General features: G+C 28.3%; 2 protein-coding genes across 2 annotated transcripts; both read right to left on the minus strand.

The window, feature by feature from the left end:
- Positions 1-396: 396 nt before the first annotated feature.
- LOC124928044 lies at positions 397-1,076 on the minus strand. Its single transcript, XM_047468574.1, has one exon. It carries the CDS (start codon positions 1,028-1,030, stop codon positions 587-589), a length of 444 nt encoding a protein of 147 aa, XP_047324530.1. The 5' UTR covers positions 1,031-1,076; the 3' UTR covers positions 397-586.
- A 4,938-nt stretch (positions 1,077-6,014) lies between these two features.
- Positions 6,015-7,475, minus strand: LOC124925794 (aquaporin PIP2-7). Its single transcript, XM_047465896.1, has 4 exons — positions 7,092-7,475; positions 6,711-7,006; positions 6,480-6,620; positions 6,015-6,395 (listed from the first exon to the last, which is right to left on the minus strand). The coding sequence occupies exons 1-4, from the start codon at positions 7,399-7,401 to the stop codon at positions 6,282-6,284; spliced, it is 861 nt and encodes a 286-aa protein (XP_047321852.1). The 5' UTR covers positions 7,402-7,475; the 3' UTR covers positions 6,015-6,281.
- Positions 7,476-13,495: the final 6,020 nt, after the last annotated feature.

The raw sequence follows: 13,495 nt of genomic DNA on the forward strand, positions 1-13,495 counted from the left end.
ATATTTTTGTTTTAGCTGATAAAAATAGATTTCTTATCTTATAATCAAATAATTTTTATTTGTTTTTTTTTAATGGAAGAGGATTAACATTACTCACAGCCTACATGGACAAATTTAAGAATTTGAGTTAAAGTTGTTTTGAAAAATATGGATAATAGTAATTTTCGCCAGATAAACAAATATTGAAAGAAAATTTTAAAATCTAATATTTTACAAAATTAAAAGGTAATGTCACTTTTTTTTTTAATATATTTTATTTTTTTCGAAGTGGACTCTGAACACAATTATTTACTTTTATTTTTAAAAAATTAGTGAAATTGAATACGTGACATTTTGGTCTCTTAAATCGACTATTTAAATATACTCATTTCCTCCTGTAACGAAATAATTATGAAAAGTTAATATATTATATTTATAAGCATGCAGAAAGAAGGAATTATAAGTAATTAATTAAAAGAGTAATATATATATTGGATAATTAGAAACATGTGATGGTTCTGAAATGAAAGTATGAGGGTCCTAGCCCAGATCAGCTCAGTCCAGTCCAACCCCAGTCTAGCTAGCTAGCCCAGATCGATAATGATGATCAAACATGTGGCTTGAGAGGAGGAGTATTAGATGATCTCCTCCTCTTAACCGCGACCACATAAAACAGTACTACTCCAATTGCAGCAGCAGCCACGATTCCCACTCCGAGCACGCACCCGAAGGCGACGGCGAGAATTGCTCCAGGACCCACATGGGCTCCGGCAACATTGGAACCCGTTCCCGACCGACTCTCCCGTGCCAATGAGGAAGAAACAGTAGCAGCAGCAGCCGGCATGGGAAGCGGCGAACATGCTTCCGATTGAGAGGAACATGGATGGAAGAAGTCGAAAGCTGAAGGAGAGAATGCTACTGGATGCTCGTTGGCTAAACCATGTGGAGCTCTTCCTAGGGCTTGGGTTTGGGCTTGAGCTAAGCCTAAGAAATAGATCAGATTAATAATGGTGATGATCATGATGCAACAAGAAGAAGAAGAAGAAGCCATGATAATACTTGGAGTTATGGGAGTGAGTGAGTTTGCTTCTTATTATATATATACAAACTAGTGGAAGATTGCTTGGAGCAGAATTTCATATCCCCTGCCTTTGCCTTAATTAACAAAACAAGCAGGGAACAGAACAGAACAGAATAATCATGCTCTCATTGTGTTCTATCTTTTTTATTATTATTATTATTGCTTAATTCTATCACAAAAATATATATGATAATAATAATAAGAAGCAAACTTTAAGTTGCTTAACTTAAAAGGGTTAGCTAGTAGGAATGACATGAATTATAATAATATCTCAAAGTAATGATTACATACACACACATACAAAATAAATAAATAAATAAGAATTGAAGAATAGGCCAGAAAACGCATGCTGAAACTGAAATCAATGCATATATGTATATATTGTTATTATTATTATTATTTATTATGATGATTTCAGCTTCCACGCTAGATAGATAGATAGGTAAGGTAGCTCTCAAATTCTGAATCTCGTGTTTTCAAGAGCTTCCTTCCTTCACATGCTTATTGCCCCTCCCCCTCCCGACTCTATTATACGGCCACACAAGTTTTTTGCTGTTTTCATTTAAAAACAACTTGTACTATCTAATATATATTTAATATAAAATAAATGCTTACCTTTTCTTTTATTCATTCAATTTCATTAAATTAACCTAACAAGGTCATTACATATACCCGGTTGGGTGTGTGGGCCCTTTTAATTTGTGTTTAATTAGACTGAAGCCATTTTAACTTAATTAGTTTCAGCTTTACTAACCCTAACCAACTGTATATATATAAAGATTTAAACGTATATACTAACCAAAGGTAATTTAGCCTCTTTTAATAAGCCACAGTTAAATTTTATTTTTTAATTTATATATTTAAATAAATATTTTATTAATACATATGTATAAGTGAGCTAATTGTTTAAGTGAACTTTTTTTTTTATAGTTTTTTTCATATATATATATAATATAAAGCTTCTCATACTGTGTTCAAGAAATAATATAAGGATTTGAAGACCTAGATTCTAACAAATAGATAGTTCAAATGAACTTTTGATAATTGATTCAGGCACATCTTGGGCCTTGCTTGAGGTTATTTATACATGTCCTAAACAAGACCATGTGCTATTTTGGGCCCAAATGGAGCCCATATTGAATTTCCAAATATTCTATCCAAATTATATAGGGTTAAAAATTGTGTAAAGGGCAAGCATATGTAAGGCAATGGGGAACATAATAATAATAATTGGATCACTTAAATTGAACTACAAACCTCTTTGTATCTTTCTAAAAATCCCAAAATCGACTAAAGTTTAGATAAAAAAAAATTGGTTTTAATGCCAATCTCTATTTTACCTAAATAAAAGACAAGAAATTGATAGATGAGAGAATTTGAAAGAAAGAAGGGAAGGAATGTCTTTGTTAAAAAAATAATAAATTTTGTTTTTCTCTCTTATCTTTTATCCTTTTTCAATAATCATCACATTATTTTCTCACATTTCTCTCTGATATTTGGATGTTACCCATAAAAGCATTGTTTACATTTCACTCATAAAACGATACATATATACAAAAGTGAAGCATCACTTTCTTTATTTATTAATTTTTTTTCTCTTTATATAAGTGGGCGTGACTTAGTGGATATAGGCCCTTCATGTATGGGTAACATTGAATTAACTCTCTCAATTTCTCTCCGCTATCACTTTTCATAAAAGACCATGATTTCAAATGAAGTGTCTTATGTTGAAACCCTAACTTTAAAATAGTGCAAGAATATAAGAAAAACAACTAAAAGTAAATGTAACAATTAACACAAGTAATGTTTACTTTTAAAAAACAAACTTTTGTCTCTATAATGAACCCTAGCTAGTGTCACTTCATTTGGATGTCCTCTTTTCGACAAATTTATAAGATTGCTTCTATATTCATCCACCCAATTTTTTGTAAAAAAAAAAGAGTAAAGGAATGAAGAGACTTATACCACATATATACCATATATATGATATAAAACACCACTTAATTCTGAACTCTACACATATTTTAATTTTAAATTGTAAACTAAATAACTTATTAATTTTACGTGATTTTTACAATTTTGAAAATCCTAATTTTTAGTTTGGAGCATTTTACTGTATTTAATAAGTTTGTGGTTAAATTTAAATGTACAGAAAGTTACCAGACTTCGCTTTACATTTTTTCTCCAAGTTGTTGCCGTGAAATTTGATGAAATGACCCTAAAAATCAGTTTATTTGACTTTTTGGCCAGCGCATAAAATAAATGCGTTGTTGACACTTTTTTTTAACGAAAATGCCCCCGTTGTGAGACGCAACCAGATGTCGTGTGAAAAAAAAATTGTCTCGCGATTGTCGGTTGCGTTTTGCGAATGTCGGTTGCGTCTCGCGAATGCCAGTTACATCTCGCGAATGTTGGTTGCGTCTCGCGATTGAGGACGTCTCGCGACAGAGACAAATTCGTTTAAAAAAAGAAAAAGGTGTCACCAGCGCCAAAAAGTCAAATAAGTGAATCTTTATGGTCATTCGTTAAATTTCCGTTGCGGGCTCATCATTTTGTTTGATATTTGATTATTTGAAATTTGTTTTTTTTTAATATTCCTTTATCTCGTCACATATTTTTCTTAAATATTAAATTATTATTTTTTAATAAAATTTCAATTAAATATTAAACTTTTTTAATAATTAAAAAAATCACCTTCTATATTAAATAAAATAATAAGTTTATAACCTTTAAATAACCCAAATAATGGCCAGCATTTTCTTTTGTTATGATCCATTTTTTCAAAGTGGTTAATTTTCCATTATTTAGTGAATAATAAGAACTTGTTTGATGTTGGTTATTTGATGATTTTTATCCAAAATTTACATGTTATTTTTAATAATTAAATCACTCTCAAGTTATTAATTAAAATATTTTTATTTAATTTTTATAAAATTTTAAATATAAAAAGACATAACAATAATTCAACCAATTAAAAAAAAAAAAACTCATTATTAAAACCCAAACAACCAACATCAAAACAAAGCCATAAATGTTTATATTCTAAAAGATGAAAAACATGTTTTTTTTCTTATTTTCTTAAGAAAAGTAAACACATCATCATGAATCTAGAGTGTTCATATATCTTCTGGACAGCAAAATTATCACCTCAGGTTGAAATATTTGACTTATGTGGACATTAAGGAATATGGAGACATGTCTTCTTAAAAATAATAATTTGAAGAATTAAAAAAAATGAAAAGAAAACCCATTTATAAATGTGTGGATGAAAAAGAAAACAACATGGTACCTAAAGATGCCATTTGCTCATGCCTGGGTGGAGGTGGGGACTATACATACAATAAATATATACAAATAAATAAAATGTTAGGTAAAATTACAGTAACCATCTATTCATAGTAATAGTTAAAAAAATAAAGACTACTTAAATAATTTGGTTACAGAACAGACATAGAATAATGAAAAACTTAAAAAAAAAAAAAAGAGATAATTAATCACATGAATAACCCCTTTATAAAATATATTGAATATTAAACCAATAATAACACATAAATATTATTAATAAATTAGGGAGAAGAAAACAATTCTTAATGAAGCAGATAGGAGTGCATCAGCAACAACATTAAACTTTTACCTACTCAATTTGTAAAGAAATTAAAGTGTCATTATATATAATAATAGTTTAGCAAAATAGATAAATAAATAAAATAATTAAAGTCATAATAAGTTAGGAAAGAAGATAAGGTTGATGAGGTAAGGCAAGGCAAGCCAACTCTATGATAAGGAGAGACCTAAGGAAGAGGGACATCCCACCTTTTCATAAAGTATTGTATTATATGCTCTATTTCTATATATTATATCATTTTTTATATTGTTTTTAAGTTTGAAGTAAATTATTAATCAAGATATTTTAAATACTAAGGCAACCTTTTTTAGTAGTATATAAGGAATATTTCAAATGAGTGTATCAATGGGTAGGAAATTAAAAAAATTATAATTATTTGTAGTTGTATGAGTAATTTTTGTACAATTGATGTTATTGTTATATATAATAAAACAAAAGTATATCTATACTTTAAAATAAAGTTTATAGCTAGGGAATCCAACACATGGGCATGGAAGCCAGCTAGCTCATCATTATCCATATATGAAACCCTACAATTATTAACTTATGTCTAAGCTGTAGATAAGGTTTTATATATATGTTATAAATTAAATAAATAAATAAAACAGGTAAACTCCACTATATTTTATTTTAATTTTGTACAGGAAAATCTTAATTGAAGCTACTATATCTGATTATATTGTAATATTATAATTTGATGTAGACAGAAAATCCCAGGTTCATTCTTACTAAATATTTATCATTTTAAATGTAAAGGTCATGTTAATAATTAAAAAAATACTACCAAGAAATTTAATTATATTTGGTGAATAGTAAAATGAATGAAAACAACAAAAATACATTCATATAATAAACCTTTGTCATAAATCACTTTTGTTATAAAATGATAATTCTCTGACAAAAGAATTCATGTGTCTAAGTGGTTCAGTAATCATTAATGAAGTATGATATTTTAATAAATAAAAAATTAAGCTTAATTATGGAGGAGGGAGAGTAGTTAAGGATTAAGACAAGAAGGAGAGACCAAACATACACATTTTGATTAATTAATTATAGTGGGTATATAGTCTAGCTAACTACATAATTAATTATTTGATAATTATATAGTGACAACACATAATTAATATTACTAGAAGGATCGAAGAGCATCTTCTGTTCTTATCTCATTGATTTTTGTTCTTTTTTATATCACATTTCTTAATTAATATTTTAATATTACTAGTAAACTAATTATTAGGAACCGACCATCATATTTTAAATAGTTCTAAGAATTTTATGCTTTGAAGGGTTAAGTAAAAGACAAACAGAAGTAGAAGAAGATCGAGCTCTGAAATAACATGATAAATTACACTCAAATAAAGGATCCACCAAATACATGATCATGAAAATAAAAGAGAATAATAATAAAGAAAGAAATACACAAACATAATTTTTTTTTTTTTTTTTGGGGAGTGGGGATGATAAATTTACAATTCTGAGCAACCCTTCCAGATCTTGACACGTGTAGAGGCAAGATGAGAAGGGGAAACCCTAATTTGTTATTGAGATGGAGAATGGTGGCTTAAATAATAATAATAATAAATATTATTATTATTATTAAGCATTGCTTCTGAATGATCCTAAAGCCTTGATGGCTGCTGCCCTTAGAATAAACTGATGATAGATTGCTGCTGCAGCTGCCCCAGCAAATGGTCCAACCCAGAATATCCACTGCATTTCACAAACATAAATTCAAAATTAACCCCTCAATCTTTCTATTATTGATAGTTAGGTCCCTATAAAACAATTACTTACATGGTCATCCCACGCCTTCTTATCGTTGTAGATGACTGCTGCCCCGAAACTCCGGGCCGGGTTAATTCCAGTTCCGGTGATGGGTATGGTCGCCAAGTGAACCATAAATACAGCGAATCCGATTGGAAGTGGAGCCAATACCTTCAAGTTCAAAGTAATTTAAATTAGAAATAAAACAAACAGGACTTAAAAAGGTGTTATCTTGGTTGGTTGGTTTGGTTTGGTTCTTACAGGAACATGGGAGTCTCTTGCGTTTCTCTTGGGATCGGTGGCTGAGAAGACGGTGTAGACAAGAACAAAGGTGCCGATGATCTCGGCTCCGACCGCCGTACCCGTGTTGTAGCCTTGCGCAACCGAGTTAGCCCCGCCACCGTACTTTACGTAGTAAGACGATTGGAATGCCTTGACCAATCCCACCCCACAGATTGCACCGGCACTCTGTGCTATCATGTACATAAGAGCACGGACCAACGACACCTTTCGTGCCAGGAACAGACCGAATGTTACTGCTGGGTTAATATGTCCTCCTGCGCATGCCCAAACACAAATTTTAATTAAATTTGACATAAATCATTTATAGAACTTAACAATTAGAATCTTATTGTAACTGACCGGAGATTCCGGCGGTGCAGTAAACGAGGATGAAGATCATGCCGCCGAAGGCCCAGGCAATGCCTAGGATTCCAACGCCGTCGCATTCATTGGTGCCGGGCTTAAGTGGGTCGGTTTGGCTTTTGTAACCGATGACGGTTAGGACGGTGATGTAGAGGAACAACAAGGTGGCTATGAACTCTGCGATTACGGCCCTGTAGAAGGACCATTGAGTGAGTTCCGCCGGATCTATGAGTGGAGCCGGCGGTGGGTCGTGATAGTCCTTTGCCGAGAAAGAACCCGGCTCGGCCACTTCAACTTCTTTCGCCATGTGCACTTATTAATTTCCTGATCTAGTACAGAGAGATAGTGTGAGTGTTACAGATAAAGTGAAAGGGGAGTGAATGGAATGGGAAAGTAAGTGGAGGATCCTATGGTATTTATGGGCGGAGAGAGAAGCTATGAGAGAGACCTAGAAGAAGAAGATAACTTAAATTAATGTTTTATTTATTCATCTTCTTACCAACCTAAACAATTTTAAAGTTGCTTCTTAATTATCTCTTTAATTACTTAAAAATTAATCAAATTTAACTAGTTATATTTTTTACTAATAACATCTAAGTCACTATTGGAAAGTCTTGATTTTGACATTGTAGAAGACTAAAATTCTAAAGATAAGAGTAGAATGTAAATGATATATGTAATTGAAGGTGGTGTGTTTTTTAATCTCTTAATTTGATAGGCGCAACTCTGGGATATTAGTGATATTATATTATGGTAAGTTGTCATATTTGTCATAAAATGTAAAATCAGATACTTACTTTTTGCATTTTTAATGGTGATTAGTATATAAAGTCTTTTGTTTTGTGGAATATAACTGAGATTTCTTAGGTGATACACAAATCTTTGATATAGCCGTAAAGTTTGAATTGAAACGGCTAATATGTTGTAATACATATTTGAGTTACATCCCGATTATTTTCTTGTGAATTATTTTGTTGGAGATAAATTATCGAACTTTTAATGATTGTATTCGTCTGATTCGTATTCGATCAAAAAAATTGTAAAATAGATTAGAGAATTATTCGTTTTTTTAAAGATATATGAGCTCGACAATAAACGATTTTTATCATTTTTAATATAAATTGATGATTTAAAAAAAAACACTAATAATATCTTATATATAAATTTATTTATATTTTAAAAGATTGTACAACCCACCCACGGGATAGAGTAGATGCTGTCAAATATAACATTAGGTGTAATGTCGTCCTTATTTGAATTGGGCTTAAAAAGCATAATGATAAAATTAAAAGGATATATTTATTATATAGTGTAATGTAATTATCAGCCAGCGCCGCCCAAGAAACCTAAACCCTAATCTTTTAGAATGGTCCCCATTTTCATCCTCCATAATTGTCACCAAACGGCTCTAAATTTCTCTCTCCTATATACAAAGACAACGCTAGCCACTCCATTTTATTTCAATTTTTAATTGCGACTAGACAAGGAGAAAAATGTCTAGAATAATTATTCTCAAGGACCTCAACGGTCAAATTTTTATAACGAATACATATATGGACATAGAAACAAATTAATTGCACGCGATTAATAAATAGTAACAAACAAAGAAAAAGACAAAGAATATTAAGAAAAAAGATAACATCAATACCAAAGTTGTTGATGGTTTGGTCTGATTTTTACTTTTTTTTTCTTAAATGGTCCATGTAAATATTAAGGTGTAATGATATCTTGAAAAGTGGGTCCAAATCACTCGAGGATAGACATTGATAATTGAAAATTCAATTTTTATGGGTCATTTTAATACATTAATGGAAATCATGTTATTCTAAAATCCATTATTGTAAATTTGCCATTAACAACCTAACCAATTAATTAAGAAGTTCTTAATGGAATTACAAAAAATTCTTATAGAGTCCAATAACTAATCATCAAAGAAATTTAGATAAATTACTCAATTATCCAAAATCTTGGGTCAATTTGAAAAATGGAACTAAGTCTGGAATTCTGAGTTCATTTATAGTGTGTGGAGCTCATGAGTCATGACCTTTATTTCTTTGATTTTTTTTTTATCATAGTTAATACCATTTTAAAGTCTTCACTTCTTTTCTCAATATTTGATTTGGAGTTGTCCGTGGTCATTCATGCTTAAAGAAAATTCATTCCACTCGATATAAAAGTTTATAAAGTTGTGGGCATAATTGTGAGTTTTCTTTTATAAATATTTTTTAATTCGGGAGATAAAACTTTGAATAGAAGAAAGACGAAGTTTACAAATGTGTTGAGTTCAGAATTAGGATTATTCGGTAAACATATTATATGTCATTGAGTGTTAAATTATTAAAGTCTTTTTTGGGACCCGATTATCATTAATATGGAATGTAACTAAAGAGAGTTGGTTAGAGCATCAGCAGCGCACAGGACCTCTGCCCTCTTATTTTGTGAAATCAATATTCCACATCAGCAGAAAACGGACACACATTGTAGTTGTCCAAAACACTCCAATGCTTCCGCCCGCCCGCCCTCTTATCTAAATAATAAATTTTATTTATAATATTTTAAATAAATAACTAATTTATAATATAGGAATATTATAACTAATATTCCTATATTATAGCTATATTATAGGAAAATTTGAGATTTTAAACTCACGTGTTAATATAATTAATAAAAAATATATTAATTTATTTAAAAAATATATTTATTAATTAGATATATTTATAAGTAATATTCCTGTATTATATATATTATAGGAGAATTTAAAATTTCACCCTTAAGACATATTAATATAATTAATAGAAAATATAAAATATTTTTATAATTTAAAATATATTATAATATTAAAAACGAATAAATTTGAGAATATATAACATATATTCCTATATTATAGGAAAATTTGAGAATATATAATTAATATTTCTATATTATAATAAAATATTATAATATTTTTATAATTAAATATATAATTAATATTATTATTATTTAATTTATAATTAATATTCCTATTTTATAGTAAAACTTTAGAATATATATTTATTTAATGTTATTATAATGTTACTTAAAAATAGTAAGAAAAAATATTATAATTAAATATATAACTAATATTCCTATATTATATAATATATTATATTATATAATGATGAAAAAGTCAGAGGAGGGCATGACCGGCATAGAGGGCACTGCCCTCTTTTTGCTTTTATCTACAATGCAAAAAATGAAAAAAACCAATTACCTGCCCTTTTCCACGCTGTCCCATGCGGGCACAGGTCATGCGCTGGAGATGCTCTTATTCCTCATTAAAAAATGTATTATTATCTATGCCTACATATATAATATCTTTATTCATTTTCTCCAAAAGTGTGGTAAAAAATAGAGAAAAATATGTAAATTTATATAAAAATCTTCTAATATTTCATCGTTTTGTGATCTATTAAGTTATATTAATTATTGAGTAACTTTTTTTTATATTTTATTTTTATTTTTATGTTATTTTTTTCGTTTTACTTCAAAAAAATATATTTATTATTTTTTAATATAGATACTTTTTTTCAAACAAAACTTCAAAAAGTTTAAATTGACCATTTACATAACACAAAATATAACAATTAATCTCAACTTTTTACTATTCAATTTATACCTTAAACGTTTCTTCAACATTTTTATAGTATTTGATTTGTTGTTATATTATTAGTTATTTTAAAATTATAAACTAAAATAAATAAAAACCTGGAAGACAACTGAAGTAGGTATATATAATTGTCATGAGTAATTGAATAATATAAGATTTATAATAATAAAATTCAGTATGCATGCCAGATCAAATTATCTGTATGCATGATCGAGCTTGTATCAGCTAGCTAGCTGTTATTATAATTATAATTATTATTATTATATAATTAACTGTATTATTGAAAATTGTTTTATACTTTAAAAAAATATCTCCATGTAATTAATTAGGCTGGCCAGAGGTCCAGAGCCATCTATCTCCATGTTAATTAGAAATTAACATCTGATTTAAAGCATTGTACAACTGAATATTTTCATATGTAATAATTTTATTTAAGAAATACAATTGTTATAATTGTTTATAAATTAACATTTTATTGAATTAAATTTATTTTTATTAAAAATATGGAGATGGAATTGATGAAATATATGTGGCTAGCTAGCTAGGTAGCTTGATATTATTATAAGCTCATTAATTATTTCTACATGTGCAATGATTGATTGATTATATAGAATAAAACGTTTTATAGCTAGTACAAAATCAATCAATAATATTATCCTGTCTCCTTTCTTTAACAATAAAATTAAGTAACAACTACTCTATTTGATTTATATATGCCCCCTCTAAGAAGTGGGAGATTTGTGATAATTAATTATATATCTGATTAAGAGTATTAATCATATGATATCTAAATTAAATGGACCAAATTAAATAATCCTAATCTTAGTTAGCCAATCTGTAACTTTGAACTTTCCAGCAACTATAGTAAGATATTAACGAAATGTAGAAGAAATTGAAACTAATAGGGAAATTTAGTTCCATAAAATCTTAATTATAATAAAAGTTGAATCAAAAAGAGAATTATTAGGTTTAGTTAATGATATGAGAATTGGACATCATGCTGTTTTGATACCACAATTTATAAGAAAAATAACACATATATGTTTTCGTCCCTCACCCTAAAGTAATTATGATAAATAATAATTTCATGATAATACTTTATAAAAAATACATTAAGCTTTAGTTAAAAAAAAAGAGAATTATTTATTGTTTAAAAATTCTAATTCACGGCCATGGGAATGAGTATACCTAGTCAAGGGTTTATTGCAGGGCCAACCAACCGTGTGTGAGACTTGTTGGTTACTTAACCGTTGTTTTTGCGTCGATTTTACTATAAATAAAATATTATCATTTAATTTAAAACTAGCCGAGTTGACTTGTAACCATGAAAAACCATGTTTATGCTAGGATAGGTCGACATACTAAATTTTTTACATTTGTGATTATACGGCTATCAGGTGCAAAATTGAGGAATGTAGTGTGTATGAATGACCCTGTTCATTCCACTAATTGTAACATTGCATATATACTCTGTTTTTATTTAAATATAAAGAAAATATATTGTAATGATTTAATAAATTATAAATACAAATAATCTATTTTTTAGTTAAATAATTATGAAAACAATAAAAATACAAAATAATTCAATATCAACCAAGCTCTCAAGTGGATAATTATAAGAATCTTGGTTCCTTGAAATGAAGACCCACCTCCTATTTGGTCCTCTCAAATCTCAACCATCTCTGAATTCTGAATTTTTCCATCAGAATTATTTAAATAATTTATTTATTTTTATCCATTGTGACATTAATGGTAGAAGATTATTAATTAAAATACTAAAAAAATATATATTATTTTATTACACATGTTAATACCTTTTGTCTTTTAAAAAATAAACTTAAATAAAAGACCTTTTCTAACCACGAGAGGTGGGACCGTGAGAAATAGGTTATTGAAGCATTTCCAATAATTAATTGGGTCTTGTTTGAACTTGGTTAATTGAAAATATATATTATTAGATATAAAAGTGAATTATTTAAATAATATATTTAAGTAATTAATGATAGATGAGATGAAATATCATTTGAAAAGTATTCCAGATAACCCGCAACAATGATTTTATTTGTTTCTTACCAAATTTTGAATAAATACTAATAAATCATATGTTACTTTTTCTAAAACATAAAATTAGCATATGTGTTTCAATTTCATAATAAATCTTATATACGAATAAATTCAATTTTTAAGTTAAATTATATCATAAGTTCTGTTGTGCATGAGAGATATAAAACTGTCACTTATCTCTACCAAATTTATAATCACTTGTGACATCATTACGTGCACAGAAAATAAGAAAAATATAAAACAAGATAATATAAAATAAATAGAAAGACATGCATGTCATCGAGCCTGCAATATGGACGTTTCAAGAACAATTAATGAATCACAACAAAAATATCCAGGAATTCTGTAGAAAACCCTTGTAATATGAGTGCAAACAAATTACATGTTAATTTGATTGAATACCGAACTTAAAACATATTTAAGTTGATTTATTTACAGTAATTTATTCATTCCAATAATTGTAACAACATATTGCAAAATTGCGATTTATTTAAGTTTTTAAAGTGAATCAAACTAGTCCTATAATTCAAAAGGAAAAAAAAAAAACTATGAGCTTATTTTATTTCAAAATGATTTCGGTCAAATCTTATTTTTCAATAGTTTTCAAATATAATATAAATATTGTGTGCTACATAAAGTGATCACTAAAAGGGATGTGATCTTCATATTGGTGGTATAGAAACTTATGATAATTTATTATTTTATTATTTTC

Source organism: Impatiens glandulifera, chromosome 2, assembly GCF_907164915.1.
Source record: "Impatiens glandulifera chromosome 2, dImpGla2.1, whole genome shotgun sequence".
Classification (NCBI taxonomy): Eukaryota; Viridiplantae; Streptophyta; class Magnoliopsida; order Ericales; family Balsaminaceae; genus Impatiens; species Impatiens glandulifera.

Bases quoted from the DNA above. Each gene is read 5' to 3' on its own strand.
- LOC124928044 (XM_047468574.1), bottom strand. From the start codon at position 1,030: ATGGCTTCTTCTTCTTCTTCTTGTTGCATCATGATCATCACCATTATT.
- LOC124925794 (XM_047465896.1), bottom strand. From the start codon at position 7,401: ATGGCGAAAGAAGTTGAAGTGGCCGAGCCGGGTTCTTTCTCGGCAAAG. The intron at 6,621-6,710 runs GTAAGAACCAAA...TTGAACTTGAAG, and splicing joins CAAGAGACTCCCATGTTCCT to GTATTGGCTCCACTTCCAAT. The intron at 6,396-6,479 runs GTAAGTAATTGT...TGTGAAATGCAG, and splicing joins AGAAGGCGTGGGATGACCAT to TGGATATTCTGGGTTGGACC.